The sequence below is a fragment of the Vombatus ursinus genome, unplaced genomic scaffold (assembly GCF_900497805.2).
Source record: "Vombatus ursinus unplaced genomic scaffold, bare-nosed wombat genome assembly UNPS02014779.1, whole genome shotgun sequence".
NCBI classification, from domain to species: Eukaryota; Metazoa; Chordata; class Mammalia; order Diprotodontia; family Vombatidae; genus Vombatus; species Vombatus ursinus.
In genome coordinates this window covers 56,051,314-56,070,935 of record NW_020954557.1, presented here as the reverse complement: position 1 = coordinate 56,070,935, position 19,622 = coordinate 56,051,314, and the positions used below count along the sequence as shown (strand labels likewise).

The window sequence follows — 19,622 nt, the reverse complement described above, 5'->3', positions numbered from 1 at the left end:
AATTAAGCAGAGTAACAAAATATAATCACCACCTGTGCAAATTCATTTTCCACTGCCCACCTAAAATTTAGAAGATTATCCAATAATCCAGCCATGTTGTAGAATGTAGGTAGGGTAATAGGGTCACTTGATCTACAATGTGTGAATCAATCAAATATTTAAGAAATAAGTCAAGCTAGTCACAAAGTGCTGGTCATGTATGCAGAATTTGAAGCTTTAGAAATCACCTCTTGGATTTATAGGTAGATTTGTACACAAAGATAAATAACATTACATGTATATCCTAGAAAAATGGTCAGTTTTGTAATACACAGAATCCTAGCATACTTTTAGTCTCTCTTTTAATGAATGATAATGTGGGTTTAAAAAATTGTTAAAGAAAATTGAAAAGAACCCCCTCTCCAATTATGGGTGCATCTACACTAACATTTTAAAAATTGATGTAGGATATATTTTTAAATGGAGGAAAACCTCAGTTAAGTGGAACTCAAGTCAGAACCCTCCACTAGGTTGGAATATTTTTCTGCCCTCTCTTTTGGGGCAAACAAAAAAAGAGGATGCCATCTTAATGATATATTTAAAAATATCTTCTAGGGTGTGTTATTGTATCATGGAACCAATAAACATTTTGTCTAATCTCTATTATCTTTTATAGTTCTCTACAATGACAAATGATATTCAGAATAATGACCTTGATGCCGTGTGAAATTCTGGAGTATCAAAGAAACATGAAATTACTTTTGGTATATTTAACTTAAGGCAGGAAAACTTACTAATATATTTTAGAAAGCATTCAATAGGTTGAAATCAAATCTGCAAAATGAGATTTGAGTAGGTGATCTCTAATCTTTCTGTTCCAAAAATCCTAGATTCAAACTGGATCTGAATTTAATCCTTTTCTAACCAGCATATCAGATCAATCAGAATACCCCATACATTCTACTTAACGGAGGTTTTACTATGATGTTTTAGTCAAATAATATACATATTCTTTAGCCTATATAGCACAAAAGGTAAAAAAACAGAAATACTTCTAATGCAAATAGAATATTTTGGAGGGATTAAGGGTGAGGGTTAAGATGTATAAGTCTTTGAAAGGAACAGTGACATGTCCTAAGGTTGAATAACAAGAAAGAACTGTGTGAATCAGCCTGTCAGCCAAGTTTTATAAGTTTTGAGGAGGGTCAAGAAAAGGAAAATTAAAGAAATATGTCCTTTTGTAGTTAAAAAAAAATACCACTGGTAATTACTAAATTAATGTGTTTTATCAATGTAATTGGTGATAGTCCTTTATGTCAAAGAGTTCAATCTTTTAATATACCTACACTTACTTAGAAGAGGTTATTTCTCCCTGTTAGTGATTTTATAATCCCTTAATGGAATAAGTGCCATTGAGTAGAAAATGCTCCATATGGAAAGATGATTACAGCTTTTCAAAATGGACAAATTTTTTTTTGTTCTCCTTTGAACTCCAGGTGAGCTAATTTAATAGATTCTGAGTCATGTCCATGAACTAGATCATCCTCTGGCCTCTAATTTACTTGGAAGGCATTTTACAACAAAGTACTGTTTTAGTGAAAGCAATAAATGATATTGTCCATGCAACATGAGTTGGAGTTTCCTAACATGCAGGTGTTAAAAAATAAAAATAAAATAAAAATATAAGGTGCCTTGAGATGCTGGCAGTTTTTAACATTTGAACATAGTTCTTAAGTATATTTACATCTAACTGCTCAACTTTACTTTACAAGCTTTAATTTAGGAAAATATACAGTACTTTTGCATATAATGGTAACTTGTTAGCCCCTGAGTCAAGTATAGAGGATTTAAATACAAAAAAAAGGAAAACAGCCATTAAAAGCACTTACATTTTATATGAAGTAAATAGTAAAAAAAAATAATAATAATAACGATTATTTCCCAGGAAGACCAGGATCAGAAACATGCCTATGAAGACCCAAGATTCCTATATTGCTTAGGGAAGAATCTGGTAAAGAAGGATGATGCCTAATGGGATGAAGGTAAGTTTTACTGTGCTGTGAATGGAGCTCTAAAGAGCGATCAGGTTCTTGTTCTAAAAGTGAAGTCAAGTTGTCTTCTGAGGCTGTGTTCAGGTGCACCCCACTGGAGAGCGATTCTTTGGATTTAAGTTTAGATTTTTCAAGGTCTAGGAATTCAGGACACTGATGGGAAGAAAAAAAAAAAGGCAATTTTACAAATCCCTTTGATAGCTGTCTAAAACATATCACATCCCTTACTTCTCAAATCATTTATAATATTTAAACATGTTAAAATGTTTTCTTTCCAAATCAATCTACATTTTTTTAAGGATATGGTCTTGTAGTTTCTTCCCCCAAAAAAAGTTGATGCAAGAGAAGGATGGGGAGTGGAGATCCAAGACCTGCCCCCCAATAGGTTTCCATGTAATTTACAAAGCTCTGGGATTTGAGGAATTCTGAGCATGGGAAATTAAACTAGAAACCAGTCTTTTAAAAATATTTCTCTCCCACATTTGTTTGAATTTTAAATTTAAGGAAAAGCTAAGCCGAGTGTGGGAGAGTTGAGTATTTTAGTAGCTATGAATGAGGGCAGAGGACAGGAGGGAGCAGAAATGAAGAGTATGGGAATAAAACTACTTGTTATAAAGTAGAATTAAAAGTACTATAATTCTTTGGAAACAAAGAATAATCTACCGAATCAGTATGTGTTTTTTAGCTTTTAAATCTAGCTACAAAGACATTATTTTCTATTTTCATATTTTAGAAGATTTGCATTATTTTCTTTTAAGCACATAACCACATGCTGTAAACATTTTTTTTTTGCTATTGTTTGTTTGTTTGTTTTTGCTTTTTAGTGAGGCAATTGAGGTTAAGTGACTTGCCCAGGGTCACACAGCTAGTAAGTGTCAAGTATCTGAGGCTGGATTTGAACTCAGGTCCTCCTGACTCCAAGAGCTCTATCCATTGTGCCACCTAGCTGCCCCAACATAGTTTTTCTGACTACAGCACATTGCACTAACTTTCCCATAATTTTGGCTGAAATGTTTTCCAAGATAGCTCTTAATATTTTCTAGCTGTACTTCAAATATCAATTTTGTTTGTAGTGTTTAAAAACTAGGTCCAGTACAATCCAACCAACATTCATTAAACAATTAAGTGCTATGTATTTAAACTGATTCACAAAATGAAATAGTCCTTGTCATCAGGAAGCTTATATTCTCTTGGGAGGAGACAATATATAAATACATATGTACGTGATGATTGAGGTGGGAAAGAACATTTATAACTAGGGAGTTCAGGAAAGGCTTCCTTCAGGAAATTATACATGACCTGAATCTTGAAGGAAGCTAAAAATTCTAGGCAATGGAGGTGAAGAAGGAATGCATTCTAGGCACTGGAGAGAGGTTATACAAATTGTGGAAGTAGGAATGAAATACTAAGTTTGGGAAACAGAGTACCTGAGGGAAGTATTGTGAAGTAAACCTAGAAAGGTAGGCAGAATTCTGCCTGACTGTGAAAGAACAAGCTGAGAAGTTGGCATTTTATCCATTAGGTAGCAGGGAACCACTGAAAATTATTGACAAAGGTCAATGGCACGGTCAGATTTATGCTTTAGGAAGATTATTCTGGCAGCTGTGTTGAGGACAGAATGGAGAGTGGTAGATGCCATAAATCCAATTAGGAGGGTGTTGCAATATCCTAGAGGTTCATGTAAGAAGGCAAGGGTGCTGAGGTGAGATATGCTTAGAAGAAAAATATATAAAATTTGGCAGCTAATTGGATATGGAGGGTGAATCAGAGGGGAAGAGTTGAGGATAGCACCATGAATATGAACTTGGGGTACTGGGGAGATGGAGATATCCTTATCCAAAATAGGAAAACTTGGAGGAAGGGCAGGTTTTGGGAGAAGACAATAATTTCCATTTTGGATATATTGAATTTGAGATGCCCTAGGGACATACAGCTGGAAATATTAAAGTTTAGGAGATAGATCAAGGCTACAAAACTACATATGTAGTTTTTTTGGTCTTTGTTTTGTGAGGCAATTGGGGTTAAAGGATTTGCCCAGGATCACATAGCTAGTAAGTGTCAAAGTATCTGAAGCTGGATTTGAACTCGGGTCCTCCTGACTCCAGGGCTGGCACTCTGTCCACTGCGCCACCTACCTACCCCAACATACTTAGTTATACATATAATATTGTATATAACTCATCTCCCTTTTCCCATTTGTATACAGGTGAAATCAGTTTAGCATTTATAAAGACATGGAGGGGAGAAGAAGGCAACACAATCTTATCCATTCTACCTTGGTGATAGTTATGGTGAAGCCTCTTCAGCAGCTTAAACCTTCCCCTCTAATACAACTCAACTGAAGTCATCTTGATTCCCTATATTTTAGGGACTAGTCTTCCCCGAACTTCAGTAATTTAGTCTTCCAAAAGAGCTTTTAGATAACACTAATTATTTCCACCTAACTTAGAATTAAGTTGTGTCTGTACTTACTTGTGAAGAAGGACTGAAGCTTCTGTCAGTTTTAATAGATGCTACAGGCTGATGAGTTTTCATCACTTGGAGAGTTGGTGTTTGATATTCTGACCCTGTTGTCACCATACTATAAGCAGGTGGGACCACGGGAGTTTGCCTCTGCAGTAACTGCAGAATAGTTTGAATATCAGCCGTCATTTGAGATTCAAGTCTGCAAGAAGGACAGAAATTGGGTTATAATCTAGTCATGTATAATTATCCTGAAATAACCTGAAATTCAAAAGTATTTGAGAAAAATTCAAATTCTATCCTCAAAACTGATAATAAGCTGAGCTTGAACCAGGAAGGACAGAAGGGGGACCACTAAGCTATGTGCCAAATTTATGCTTTCTTTTCTGTGACTTAAAGGGAATTTAAAAAATATATATTTCCCAAGATTCAGACTTTTAAAAGATACAAATAGGGAATACATCTGGTGGAGGAAAATAGACAAGCACAACCACAATCCATTTTTAACCCCTTTCAGTTCAGGGGGATAACATGTACCTCGAGATTTTTTCAACACTGATTTATCTGTTTTCTTTTGTCAGTGTCAATATTCTTGGAAAAACATTTGACTTGATTGTCTTTGAGAAAACTTGAAAAAGGCGAGTTCAATTTAATCCCACAAACATTTATTAAGTACCTACTATGCTTAAGACAGTGTGCTGAGGATACAGTAAAAACCAAGTCAAACCAAACCAAAAAAAAAAAAAAAGAAAAGAAAAAGAAAGAAAAAGAAAATCCCAGGTTCTGTCATCTTCAAGAAGCTAAATTCTACTGGGGAAGTTGCAGCATTCACAAAAGTAAATATGTGCTAAGTATAAGCAAAGTTATATGTACCACCCTCTCAAAGACCTTTGGGAGCTGTATTTCTTTGCAGTTTGGAAAGAGAGGGAACGAATGCCAGGTCAGGACTAGAGGGCCAGGTGTCTTCCTGAATAGCAAGAGTTTTGAGGATCTTTCTAGGGAAGGAAAGGAGAGAAAAGGGAGATGGTGAAATAGCCTTAGAGATTTCACAATGACACATCAAAGAGCAGAATTACTATGAAAATGGACCATTTTAAAATCTACCCATAAAACAGGAGTATCATCTAATGACTGAGGGTTACATATATCAAATAATTTCTGGAGGGAAAGACTGCTAACAACTGGGAAACGGCAGGACCTGGAAAGGTCTTATATAGGCAGTGGCACTTAAGCCAAGCTTTGCTTTGAAGAAAACTAAGGGATTCTCAGAGGCCCAAGTGAGGAGGGAAAGCATTCCAGATAGAAGGACCACTTTTGCAGAGGCAGGGAGGTGAGAGATCAATTAATCAACCAGTTGTGAAAATGAATACCTTGATTTGCTTGAGCCCCCAAGTTATCCAGGTAACCAGAAGAACTATTTGAGGACTGGCTGTATTGACTGACAGTGACCAAGAGTAAACCTAGCTGGACATGCAGAACATCAGCTACTCTGAAGCCAGTGAAGCTCCTACTAGCTTAGAGGCAGACCCTGAGCCATTTGGTGGTTTATGGACCTTCAAGAGACATCCCTATCTTCAAAGACTTTATGGGTTTTGGAGACAACTTTATCTCCAGAGACTCCCCTAACTTTGGTTAAGGGGCTCATGGAATTACCCTGTTTTTGAAGACATTTCCTTATCAAGCCTTGAGCTACGGACTGTTTATCACCAAGGATGCCTTCTGATTTGTATATCAAAGGGCCACAGCTTTGACACCTAGAATTCCCCAGTCCTCCTCCCCTCAGGGGTGGGGCTCATTGACTCATTCCTTTCTAAGCCCACCTTTCCCTCCAAATTCCTTACCTTCCTTTATTCAAAAAATAGATAAACTCTCCCCAGCCATTACCAGCATAGGCCAGCACTCCCTATGTGCATGTTTTACTTCCCTGCTTAATAAAAACCTTTCTTTAATTTCACAGGCATCATCTTCCTCTGGTTTTCTTACCTTTTAGGGAGAAGTGGAATTTAAGTCTTGAGACCTTGTCTAGTCATTTTCCCCTTTGGGGGAAAAGAGAGATCTAAATTCCTTCAAGGGAACATTTACCTTGGTTTTACACAATGAACAAGTAGTAAGAGCTTAATATGTTAATAAATGAACTTAGACAGTCTAATAGACAGACTGATGTGTATGGAGAACAGCCAGAAAGCAAGTTTGGGTGTTTGAAGAAATGTCATAGGAAATTAGTTTTGCAAGGTATATGAGAGCCAGAACTCAAAGTTTTAAATGTTATATTGCTTAAGGACTTAAAAGACAAGATTCTGTCTTTAGGATAAACTAAGCCAGTGAGCTTTAGGCTCCCTGGCAATGTTTTCCTCATCTCAGCCATTTTCTGCCTCGCTGCTCCTCTTATTCCAGTTCTCACCTTTTTCTATATCACTTAAACTTCATGTTATTTAGTTATATCTGAATCTTCGTGACCCCATAGTTTGCCATTTACTTCTCCAGTTAGTTTTACAGAGGAGGAAACTGAGGCAAACAGGGTTAAGTGACTTGCCTAGGGTCACACAGCTAATACATGTCTGAGGTTGAATTTGAACTCACTTCCTCCTATCTCCAGGCCTAGCACCTTATCCACCGTACCACCTACCTGTTCCTCCACTTACACAGAGAACTGTAATTAAATCAACTCATTATTGCCTTTTGAATGGGACAGGTCAATCAACTCCCCTATGTTCCACTTACTATTCCAGAGACTTCCCAGACTAAAACACCTTTCCCTGCCCATCACATCCTTATACGTGTAGTCTTTACCTATTACTGTGTAAACTTCTTGAGGGCAGGGACTGTCTTGGTTGATATTCCTAGAATTAATCACAGTTCTTGGCACTTAAGTGCTTACTAAATGCTTTCTTTACCCTTCTGAATTCTTTGAGGACCCAAACCATGGGTATTTAAAAAACAGACTTAAGGTCATATTGATGCTTATGTCCATGACACCTCTGGTTTGCAACTACTACTCTGATAATGTTTTGTTAGAGTTTTCAAATAGCCAAATGGACAGCTAATTTAATTTTCCCTTAAAATTAAAGTTAAAATTACGAAAAAAAATTATCAATCTGATTCCCCATTTCTGAATTTGTTAGCACTAAAAATCAAAGAGAATTTTATGGGCATCTGGATAAGAAAATTGGATCATGTCTTTATACAGAATTATCCTAACTCTATTTCTTATCAGTTCTGTTTTGCCTATAACAGGAAAATAAAAATAACATTTAAAAGAATAGGACTAAATTCTGTCTAATATTAATCACACCATTTTTTATACAATTCTGGGAGAATGAAAAGAGAACAAAGCTTTTGATTTGACAAAAGAATAGAAGCCCACTGGAGGGAATAAAAAAATGAATCTTCATTTTGAGAAGTTTCCATTCAAATAATAATTTTTAAAAAGTTTTTTTTTTTTTGCTATCCATGCTTCCTAATGCTTTATTCTCATAGGCGCCATATTTCATGGCAAATATGTCTATAGTTGTCCTAAATTACAGTCTATGAAGTTGTGTGTGACTGACTGTGCCTGCACAATATGACAAGTACCCACTAAAAAGAGAAAATTTCAGTTAATTAGTCATTTGACTTGTCTGTAGCATACCCAACAAATAGTGACTTTTTTTTTTTTACTGAGTCACTTCTTGTCTGACCAAATTGACCATTTATGTTATTATTCTATAGCTACAGTCCCAGACTGTCATGTTCTGTTTTTCTCCTAAAAGATGTTTTATTTACAGCAAAATGTTTATCATTCACTAAGTGTACTGGAATTTTAACAGTCTCATTTTTAAAAGGTCCTTCCCCTCCTACTCAGAATCCAATTAAGACTCAAAAATTGTCAGTTTTGTTGTGCTCTCTATAACTTTGATGGAGGTATCTTAAGCAGCCTTTGAGAGCAGATGTATTTTGGTATCATGGATTGTGTCTATGTAAGCAATATCTGTAGATTAAAAAAAAAAATCTATTTTAAGGGCAGGCTTCGACAAACACACCCAGAAAGTGTAGGCAGCAGTTTTATATTGTAGAATCAGATCACTGTGACACTGACATTTGTCATTCTGCCAGGGGACAAATGATCACCTTACTGATGAGGTACAAGCTCAGAGTGTGAGGCTTCCCTACTGTTCCACATGATATATTTAAATACCTACAGCCATTACCCAATTTAGCTTGAAACAATACCCAGCTGTGACTAACTAGTTATGCCTCAAATAGGAAGAAAAATGGTGAAAGAATCTGTAGGATTCTAGTTTCTTCCTTAAAAGAGAAGTAAGTAGTCTTATATCTGTTGGAGCTAATATTGCAAAATTTGGTATTCAGCATTTTCTTGTTTTTTTTTGTGACTTTGCTCTCTCCTGATTTTCCTCCTACCTGTCTGATTGTTCCTTCTCAGTATCCTTTGAGGGAATCTTTATCCAGTTTTTGCACTGCCAACAGTGGGTGTCCCTCAAGGCTCTGTTTTCTCTTATCCCGCTATACTATTTCACTTGGTGGTCTCAGTATCTCTCAATTATTATCTTTAGGCAGATGATTCTCAGCTCTATTTGTTCAGCCTTAACCTCTGTCCTGACCTTCTCTCAGGGGTACTGGGGTGGTCATAAGTCACTGCAATGAATAAAATGACATGCAGTCTTTCCTTGGCATAATTCAAGGATGCCATGGAGAGCTTCTTGAGATTTACTAAACCTCATTACTTCTACCCACTTTTCACAGGGAGAAATGTCCCCACCAGAAGGAAAGTACTTTAAGGATGAGGAACCCTTGAAAAAGAAACTAGAGACCTTAGGAGCATAAGGTGGCATCTTTGTCATTGTTGCCAATTAAAAGTAAGGAAGAAGTGAAGGAATTCTGAAACATGAAGATAGGGGCTATGTTGCCCATCAATTGGAAAATAACCACAAATTATGATATATGAATATAACAGAATATGATTGTGTCATAAGAAATGATGAAAAGCTTGGTTTTAGAGAGTCCTAGGAAAACTTGTATGAATTTCTATAGCAAAATGATCATAACTAGGAGAACATTTTATGCAATTAACAACATTGTAAAAAAAAAACTGGAAAGATTAAATGTTATAGCCAACCATGGCTCCAGAGGACCAGTCACCTCCCTGACAGAGGGGGTGTTGATTCAAGGTACAAAATTAGATATACAATTTTGGATGTGGTAAATATGTGGATTTGATTTGCTTGATTATACTTTGTTGCCAGGGTTGTGTTTTTCAACTGGAAAAGAAGAGGGAGGTGGGGTAGAAGCTAGTGACAGGGTTGGCAAAAAAGAGAGAAAGAGAAAGGGAGAGAGGGAGAGGAAGGGGGGGGAGAGAGATGATCATTGAATTTTTTTTTTTTTGATGTACAGAAGAGAGGGAAATTCAGAACGAAACACAAAAATACAGGACAGCCTTGAAAGTAACATTTATTGTATGCTTTGAAAAATTAAACTATGTAATGGAGATTTATGTTTTCATGAATCATGAAACACTCTTTTTTTCTGTTCTACTTTGTACATGGAAATGTTCTTTTTGGGGTGTTCTTTAAAGATAATTAAAATAAAAACTATGATGGCTGACAATGGCATTTGGATTCTGGGACCTTGGTTTAAGATACACAATACAGCTCTTGGTCAGAGATGGAATGAATCTAATGAGAGTTATTTATAATTAGGCAAAACATATTTGCCTGAACACTTATAAAACTGACCAAGAAGACTTTAGATTGAAAAAGAGGGAAGGTAAAACACTGCTCAAATATATCCACCAAGCCAGAAACTATAGCAAGTCTGTCATATGAAAACTAGTATTATTGAGGACTAAAAATTTATAGGAGATAATATTCAAGAAGAAGAATAATGAAACCCATAGTTATGATGTTTGTACACAAATATGTAATAAAGAAGAAAAAAAATAAGGACTATTACACAAGAAGGTAGATTAACCTTATAGTGATATCACAGAGACTTGGGATAGTAAGGTATACTCTATTCAATAGTTAAAGGGGAGAGGTGGGGGGGAGGGAGGAGGGAATAGATTAATTAAAAGGTGAAGTCGAATAGTATTGTATATTTAGAAAATACAGATAAGGAAATCCATGGACCAGAGAAAGAAAATATGGTAGGAAGCATTTGATAAAAAATAAATAGAGGATCAAAATGAATAAATGATTTGGATATAAAGGGTGATATCATAAGTAAATTAAAGAAGCATGGAAAAACTTACCTGTCAGATCTATGGATAAGGGAAGAGTTTATTGCCAAACGAGATAGAGAGGATCATGGGAAATAAAATGGATAATTTTGATTACATGGAATTTAAAAAGTATTTGCACAAACAAAAGTTATGTGACCAAAATTAGAAAGAAAGAAGGAAACCTGGGGAAAATTTTTTACAGCAAGTTTCTCTGAAAAAGGTCTCATTTCTCAAATATATAGGAAACTGAGCCACAAACAGGCAATTTTTCAGAAAAAGAAAATAAAGCTATCAACAGTTGCATAAAAATGCTTTAAATCACTGTTGATTAGAGAAATGCAAATTCAGGCAATTCTGAAATACCATCTCACACCCATCACATTGGTTAGCATGACATAAAAGGAAAACGACAAATGCTGGAGGGGAAGTGGAAAAATAGGGACACTAATGTACTATTGGTGGAGCAGGGAAGTGGAAGTGAGGGAGGTGAGCAGGCTTTGAGATAGAGAGTTCTCACAACTTATTCCTCTCTTCCTTGATGATGCAGCTCAGATACCACTGGATCCTCCCAAGTGATAGTACTCTGCCTCCCAAGCTACCTTGTATTTTATTACTTTCTATATGTAATTATCAAGATGTCTATATTTATTAACTTTATTCCTATGCTGTATGTATTTTTATGTGCACTTGTTGTCTGCCCCATTAGAATGTCAACTTGTGAGCAGGGATAGTTAATGATTACTTGTTGATATTACTGATTGAGATGTTGGATAACAGAAAATGAGAGTGTTTCTGCTTTTCTGCTTTAGAAAGACACATATGTATTTACTGGTTTTGAGTCAAAGTGAGTTCAATCTAAAGCTGGCTTATGCAGAAGGTTGCTCTGGCTCCTCATCTAAGCACCATACTGTTGACTTCGGCTCTACCATGAGAGTTGAGTGGAGGCAAGATCAAACATGCAGACTGATATGTAAAAGAGAGATGAAGCAGAAGTGCACTCTCCTGACTGCAAACTGCTTGCTCTCTCACCTCATCTAGAACTCTTTACTGTCTAATATTAGACTCTTAAAACCATTTGAATCTTGTTTGACAAGAGTAATTACTTCTTTTAATGTAAGGTCTACCTACCTTCCTGAAATTAATTCACTAAGTTATCTGCCATGGAATCTCTTGACATTCTGGACTTATTACTTTTTTTTGTGGCTGACTGCAGCCCTTGTCAGGTCAAGTATTTATAGTCCTTGTCAGGACTAGCATTTATTAAGCACCTACTATGTGCCAGGCCCTGGGAAAAACAAATTCCCCCCCCAAAAAACCCCACCCCTCCCCCACCTCCCCACAAAATTAGTCTTTGCTCTCAAGGAGCTCACAATCTAATGGAGAGAATATGTACAACTACGAATGACTATGGACAAAAAAGGATATGTGCAGGATAAATTGGAGGTGATGTCAGAAAGCTAGAGAAGGAAATGGCAAACCACTCTAGTATCTTTGCCAAGAAAACCCCAAATGGGGTCACAAAGAGTCAAATACGACTGAAATGACTGAATAACAGCAACAACCTCAGAGTGAGAGCACCTAAGATTAAAGAGAATTGTAAAAACCTTCTTAAAAAAAGTTTTTTTGTCCATTAATTAATTTTTAGTTTTCAACATTCACTTCCACAACAGTTTGAGTTCCAAATTTTCTCCCCATCTTGTCTCTCCCCCAACCCCAACATACTGTGCATTCTGAATACCTTTTCCCCTAATCTGCCCTCCCTTCCATCTCCCCCCGCTTCTCTTATTCCCTTCCTCTTCTATTTTCCTGTAGGGCAGGATGGATTTCTTTACCCCATTGCCTATATATCTTATTTCCCAGTTGCATGTGAAAACAATTTTTGACATTTATTTTTAAAATTTTGGGCTCCAAATTTTCTCCCTTCCTCCCTTCCCACCCACCCTCATTGAGAAGGCAAGCAACTCGATACAGGTTATACTTGTATAGTCACGCAAAACACTTCCATAGTAGTCACGCTGTGGAAAACTCACTATATTTCCCTTCATCCTATCCCATCCCCCATTTATTCTATTCTCTCTTTTGACCCTATCCCTCCTCAGAAGTGTTTGCTTCTGATTACCCCCTTCCCCAACCTGCTCTATCATCTCCCCACTCTCTTATCCCCTTCCCCCCTATTTTCCTGTAGGGTAAGATAGTTTTCCATACCCAATTGACTGTGTATGTTATTCCTTCCTTAAGCCAAATCCAAAGTGAATAAGATTCACTCACTCCTTCTCACCTTCCCCCACTTCCCTTCCACTGTAAAAGTCTTTTCTTGTCCGTTTTATGTGAGATAATTTACTCCATTCTACCTCTCCCTTTATCAATCCAGCCTCTGATATTTCCTAATTGTATGATCCTGGGCAAATCACTTAACTCTGTCTTGCCTTATTTTTTTCATCTGGCGTCATTTGTACCTTAGCACAATTAGTTATTGTTGTTCAGTTCTGTGACCCATTTAGGATTTTCTTGGCAAAGATACTGAAGTGGTTTACCATTTCCTTTTCCAGCTCATTTTACAGATGAGGAAACTGAGGCAAATAGAATTAAGTGACTTGCCCAGAGTCACACAGCTAGCAAGTGTCTGAGGCCATGTTTGAACTCAGGAAGATAAGTCTTCCTGACTCCAGGTGTGGTGCTCTATCCACTGAACCACCTAACTGCCCCTATAGAAATCCCACCTCATACATTTACTAGCTATTGTGACTCTGGGCAAGTCCTTTAACCCTGTCTGCTTCAGTTTTCTCACCTGTAAAATGGAGATAATAATAGCATTTACCTCCCAGGGTAGTGTGAGGACTAAACGAGATATCTGTAAAGTGCTTAACACAGTTCCTGGCACATAGTAAACACAATATAAATAAATAAATAAATAATAATAATAATAATAATTGTTGTTGTTGTTGGAGTTTGCAGAACAAAAAATGTTGGGAAGCATTGTACTAAGTTGTTAATGGTATGTGATCTTTATTGGTGGAGGGAGTTGCCAGGCCAGGAGTTTCCTGTTATATTTAAGTACATCAGGAAGCACTGTTAACTCTAGAAGCAGAGGACCTGTGTTCAAATCCTACCTCTTACACTTACTGCCTCTATTAGTAGGGCAAGTCCCTTTATTTACTTCCCTGGACCTCAATTTCCTCATCTAAAAAGTAAGTGTATTGGACTAAATCTCTTCTAGCTTTAAATCTTTGACCTATGGTTTAATAATTAGATCTTGCTTTGTATACATTATATGAGCTTAATTGTTGATTTAATAATAATATAAAATATTATATAATATGTTCCTCATAAGAACATTTTAAGGCAGGTTTGTTCAGTCATTTCAGTCACTTCTGACTCTTTGTGACCTCATTTGGGTTTTTATTGGCAAAGATACTGGAGTAGTTTATCATTTCCTTCTCCAGCTCCTTTTACAGATGAAGAAACTGAGGCAAAGAGAATTAAGTAACTTGCCCAGGGTCACATAACTAGTAAGTGATTGAGGCTAGATTTGAACTCAGGAAGATAAATCTTCCTGACTCCAGTTCTGGCTCTGTATCCACTCCACTACCTATCTGTCCTTTAAAGCAGATAATAGAATATTATTTTTCTCATTTGGCAAGTGAGAAAACAGGCTTGGTGAAGTTGTGAATTACCCAGAGCCACACAATGAGTAAGTGGAGAAGCCAAGGTTCAGGATCTCCGTCACGAATGAAATGACACAACAAGATAGACTATGTGGCAGAAGATGATGCTCATTTTGTGAACAATTTTGAGGTAGCAATGAAGCATACAGCCACACATCCCAAAAGCTACAAAAAGACGAGCAAAGAGAGTTTATTTTTTTAAACATCACTCGGTTATTAATTCTAAGCTACTTCAATGTTCTATTCTCTGAGAAAAGACAATGCATATACGCAGGGTGGGAGAGGGGCAGGATGGATTTAATTTCTGACAGTAAATCTAGAAACAGAAAAAGGATCCATTTTATCATTCTCACCCATTTTATCATTCTCACGTCATGCACTTGCTTTTTGATACCTGTTCAGTTGTTCTTGGAGCAAATCTAACCGATGTTCCACTTCTCCATATGTGAGATCACTTTCAGTTTCACAGATCCCCCAGGTAACTCGGTGGTATGCTGAGGGACTAGGCACCTCTGGGTGTCCCCGGGAATTTTCTTGTTCCCAATTTCTTGCATCAGTGATATCTAAGGAAATTAGCAAGATTTATATTACACGTATTTACACTTGATGTAGCATTTCTTTGCATAAGTATCCTTCCTAAATCTAAGGAATTGAAATTGGTTTTATTTTGTAGAATCCTCAAATGTCATCACTGGAAGGAACTTTAGAGATCAACATTTAGTCTAACCTCCTTATTTTACAAACAATGAAACTGAAACAAAGAAAGGTTAAGATTAAGTGATTTGTCCTAGGCTATGCAGTGAATTTGTGCCACACTGCTTCCAGAATTCTAGTCCAGAAACTGTTACACTAGGCTCTGTAGCTATTTCTACATTCCACATGTTTATCTGTATGTAAGTAAAAATGTGTTGTATATTCTGGCTTAGGCCAAATGAGTCAAGAAATGGTATCCTTTGTGCTCACTTCGGCAGAACACTTACTAAAACTAGAACAATACAGAGAAGATTATTATCACCTCTGTGCTAGGAAGACATGCAAATTGGAGAAGCATTCCTTATTTTTCTTTTAAATAAGGAATGGATTCAATTTACAAGTATAAAAGCCATTTCCCAGTTGATGAATGATCAGTGGGCATGAACAGGTAGTTTTTGAAAGAAATCCATGTTGTCAACAACCTTATAAAAAAAGGCTCCAAATCATTAATAGATATGCAAATTAAAGCAACTCAGTTGATAAAAAGTTGACAAAAAAAGGGAAAATGACAAATGTTGAAGAGGTGGTGGAACCAGGATTATTAATGCTAAATTGGTGGAGCTGTGAACTGCTCTAGGCATTTTGGAAAGTAGTTTGGAATTATGCCTGCAAAGTTACCCCAGCAATATGACAATTAAGGTCATTCCTCCAAAGATATTAAAGAAAGAGGAAAAGGACCTATATGCACAAAATATTTATAATAGCTCTTTTTATAGTGGCAAAATACTGGAAATAAGGGGGTACTCATCAATAGGGGAATGACAACAAATTATATTATATGGATGTAATGTGAGATGTATATGGATGCTATGTGAGAAGAAATGTAAAGGATGTTTTCAGAGAAATCTGGGATGATTTCTGTGAACTGATACAGAGTGAAGAAACAGAACCCGGAGAACAATTTATACAATAACATCATTACAAAAACAGATAACTCTGAAAAACTTAAAAACTCTGACTAATGCCTCAGTCATGATTCCAAGAGACCAATTATGATGATGCCAACAACCTACCTCATGACATGATAATCAACCCTTTGGTCTAGGCCAAATGAGACATATTTTTAGACATGGTCAAAGCAGGGATTTGTTTTGCTTGGCCATGCCTATTTGCTACAAGGCTTTTTTGTTTTTCTTTTTTTTTTTTGCCAATGGGGGAGGAGGTGGGAGGGATAGAAAATAAATGCTTGCTATTGAAAAATTAAAAATTAAAAAAATTGTACCCTTCTAAAAATGTAGACTTTTTGCCAATATTAAACAAAACAAATATGCATGGTGAAAACATGATTGAGTCTGTCTAGTCTAATCTCATTTTACAGATGAGGAAACTGAGTCCCATAGGGGTTAAGTGACTTTCCTGAGATCACACACTTAGGAACAGAGATGGAATTTGAACTCTTGTCCTCAGAACCCAAATCTACTGCTGAATTCACAGTAGTTTTTATATATGTGGATTAAATTTTCCTACTTGGAGGAGTAAGAAATGTCAGTGACTTTCTTCAAAGGACTTACATATGATGCTAAGAAGATACAGAAAATGTTGCTTCTTTAAAAACTATAGAAAGTCAAAGTGGCAAAGATGAGAAGAGAAAGAGTTAGTTAGATGGGCTACCAAATGACACATTCACTGTTTGTGGACCTATTAGTTGGTCCTACCACTATGGAACACAATTTAGAACTATAGGAGAAAAGTTATTAAATGTTTATACACTAGAAAAATATAATAAAGATGTAAAAGATAGACAGAAACTGTCTTATCTTTTTTAGTATAAAAGACCTAAAAACAAAGTAGGTACTCATCAATTCAGAAATGATATACCACAAACAAACAAATTGGGGTATATGAATTTAATGGAACATTATTGCACTATAAGAAATGATTAATATAAGGAATTCATAGAAATATGGGACTTTTTATAAATGAACTGACAGAGAATGAAGTATGTAGAATTAGGAGAGCAATATACACAAATGCAATATCATAAGCAAAAACAACACAAAAGAAATTGTAATAATCAACTATGGTACCAAAGAACAGATGAAAATACATAATTACCTCCTTTGTCTGACAGAGAGGTAGGGAACTACTGGTAGAAAATGTTGCATAAACTGTCAAACATAGTCTCTTTGTCAGTTGATTTTGTTTAACTGCTTTTCTTTGTTAAAAGTGGGTAATTCTAAGCAAAGAATTTGGTAATAACAAGTTACATCGTTTTAACAAGCTTGTAAAACCTTGCAAAAACAGGAAAACAGGGGAAAGGCAAGCCAACGAGAAGGGCCCTAATCTTTTCGTAGACTCCAAAGTTCCTAGAGGGCAGAACCAGTTTTAACCAGCCCTAAGTAGGACAAAGGGCACAGGCTTTTGGAACTGCGCATGCTTAATTAGCTGATATAATATTAACTGACACACCCCACATAAAATTAGAGCCTCATTAACTGATCATGCATGGGACAGGGGAAACATGGAATAGGCCTGACCAGGAAGATTGTAACCTGGAAAGGAACGGACCAATCTGGGCCTGGAAGGGAGGAGTCGCTGCATTCTAACAGCATAAAGCTGTCTCTCTCTTCTGTATTCAGAGCACTCTCTTCCCAAAGGTGTGCCGGTTCTCCCAAGAACAGTAATAAACGATTCTTCACTCAAAAAAAAAAAAAAAAGTGGGGATTCAATGGGAAGAACATATTGGGAAATGACTATCTTATAAAAACAAAGTCATCAATAAATATTTTTAATTAGTTATGAGAATATGTTAATAATGCTAAAAATTTTCTTCAAAGATCTCTTTGGGTCAAACCATATGACTAACTTAACCTTTCCTTATAAATATTATTTCATACTCCTTTCATGCCGTGCTCTTTAAAAAACCCAAATCCAAACAAACAACAAACAAAACAAAACAAAAAAACCTTTCCCATGCATCTTAGTTTTTTCATACTTTTATATTAATATATTGTGTCCTATTATTTAAATTATTACTTATTCATCTCACCTATTCCATCATTTTTAGAGCTAAAATTATTTTGTGCATGTTTGTTTACAAAAGAGAAGTGTTGTAAAAGATATATCATCAAAGAAATGTGTTAGGGAAAAAGGCTGGTTACATGATGAGAGAGAAAGGTGGCGACATATCCGGCATGATGCATTTGACATCTGTGTAATGTCAGAGAAAATAAGGAAGGCCAGCAGCATGAAGAGTGGAACTTCAGTGGTGAACTTTAAGAGGTGGTATGTGAGAGTCATACAGGTCTGTCAGACATAGATGGGTTGACATGTGTATTGCTGTTGGGTTTACTCCTGCCAATGGGCTTACAGAGCCATTTGAATATTTTTCATTATTTTTCTTTAAAGTTTCACTCTTTCACAAATGTCCTATTCCAGTGTATTATCACATTATATGGAAGTGACTCTGTTTTCTCTCATGTTTTCTCAAGTGTTTCCTATACAAGATTTATTTTCCAGTTGTCTTTTTAAGACAAATCCTAAATTTCTTTTATTCAAGGTGTGAACTGATGTGCTGTAATCCAAACAAAAATCTCCTCTTCTCCCCCTCACCCTGATTCATAGAAGAAATTCAAAAATGACCAACTGGTAAATGATCAGAGCCATCCACAAAACATAGCAGATGGGAATTTGAATCCAAAGAAAGAAAACACTTAATGAGATTTTTTTTTCCTTCTCTTTGGGAAAATTATCATTATTATAAGGAGAATACTCCCGGTTGTTCCTCATGTTTGTATGCAACCATGTGCATTGCAAAAAGATTTCAATTAGCCAAAAGGAAGAATTTCTGATATTCAGTTCAATTCTATTAAAAATCATTGAGACTTCTACTTGCAGAGAATTGAAGGAGATACAAAGATAGATAAGGCTTAGTTTCTGCTCTTGAAGGAACTTATGAGTTTGGTAGGGTTGGTTACTTACAGCTTTTGTTTAAAACATTCTTTGGAATTCTGTGCCATTGGAAGAAACTATAACTGATAAAAAAAAAAAAAAACCACGACTAAGTGGCACAGTCCTCCTTCCTCTCAAGATGCATGTACAGAATGTTGGTTCAAGGCTTTTTATCCGACTAGATCCAAAACCTGACAATTCAGAGGCTGTTCAGTTGTCTTGTTGAATGTTCCATAGTCCAACTGTATTATCAGCTTGGGTAAATAACATGTACTTCCATTTTTTCAAAATTTAATTATTTTTTTCAGTGAACAAAAGTGTATTTTCTCTTCCTCTCACCCCATCCCCATCAGAAAGAAAAAGAAAAAGATAAACAAAATCTTTATAACAAATATGCATAATCAAGCAAAATGAATTCCTGCACTGGCCATGTAACAAGGTGTACTTCTGAGACAAGGTATATTTTCTCTTCTTAGATTTTTGGGGACACTTTGTATTTCAAGGCATAATATTAGATGTGTTTCTATGGTGCAGCAGTCACAGTAGACTCATGTTTCACTTATTTAAGACATAGAATTGATAGGATACTCAGAAATAATATTCATC

General features: G+C 36.1%; 1 protein-coding gene and 1 non-coding gene across 2 annotated transcripts in view; one reads left to right on the top strand and one right to left on the bottom strand.

Moving 5' to 3' along the window:
* Window positions 1-1,913: 1,913 nt before the first annotated feature.
* Window positions 1,914-19,622, bottom strand: part of KCNH7 (potassium voltage-gated channel subfamily H member 7) — a 602,696-nt gene continuing 584,987 nt past the window's right edge. Inside the window, exons 15-17 of the mRNA XM_027866015.1 lie at window positions 14,767-14,935; window positions 4,503-4,695; window positions 1,914-2,183 (exon numbers count right to left, since the gene is read on the bottom strand). Coding sequence (XP_027721816.1) covers window positions 1,914-2,183; window positions 4,503-4,695; window positions 14,767-14,935 — 632 coding nt within the window. The remainder of the gene's footprint in view (window positions 2,184-4,502; window positions 4,696-14,766; window positions 14,936-19,622) is intronic.
* Window positions 15,328-15,434, top strand: LOC114045985. The gene has a single exon (XR_003569448.1). It is a non-coding gene; the product is annotated as a U6 spliceosomal RNA (small nuclear RNA).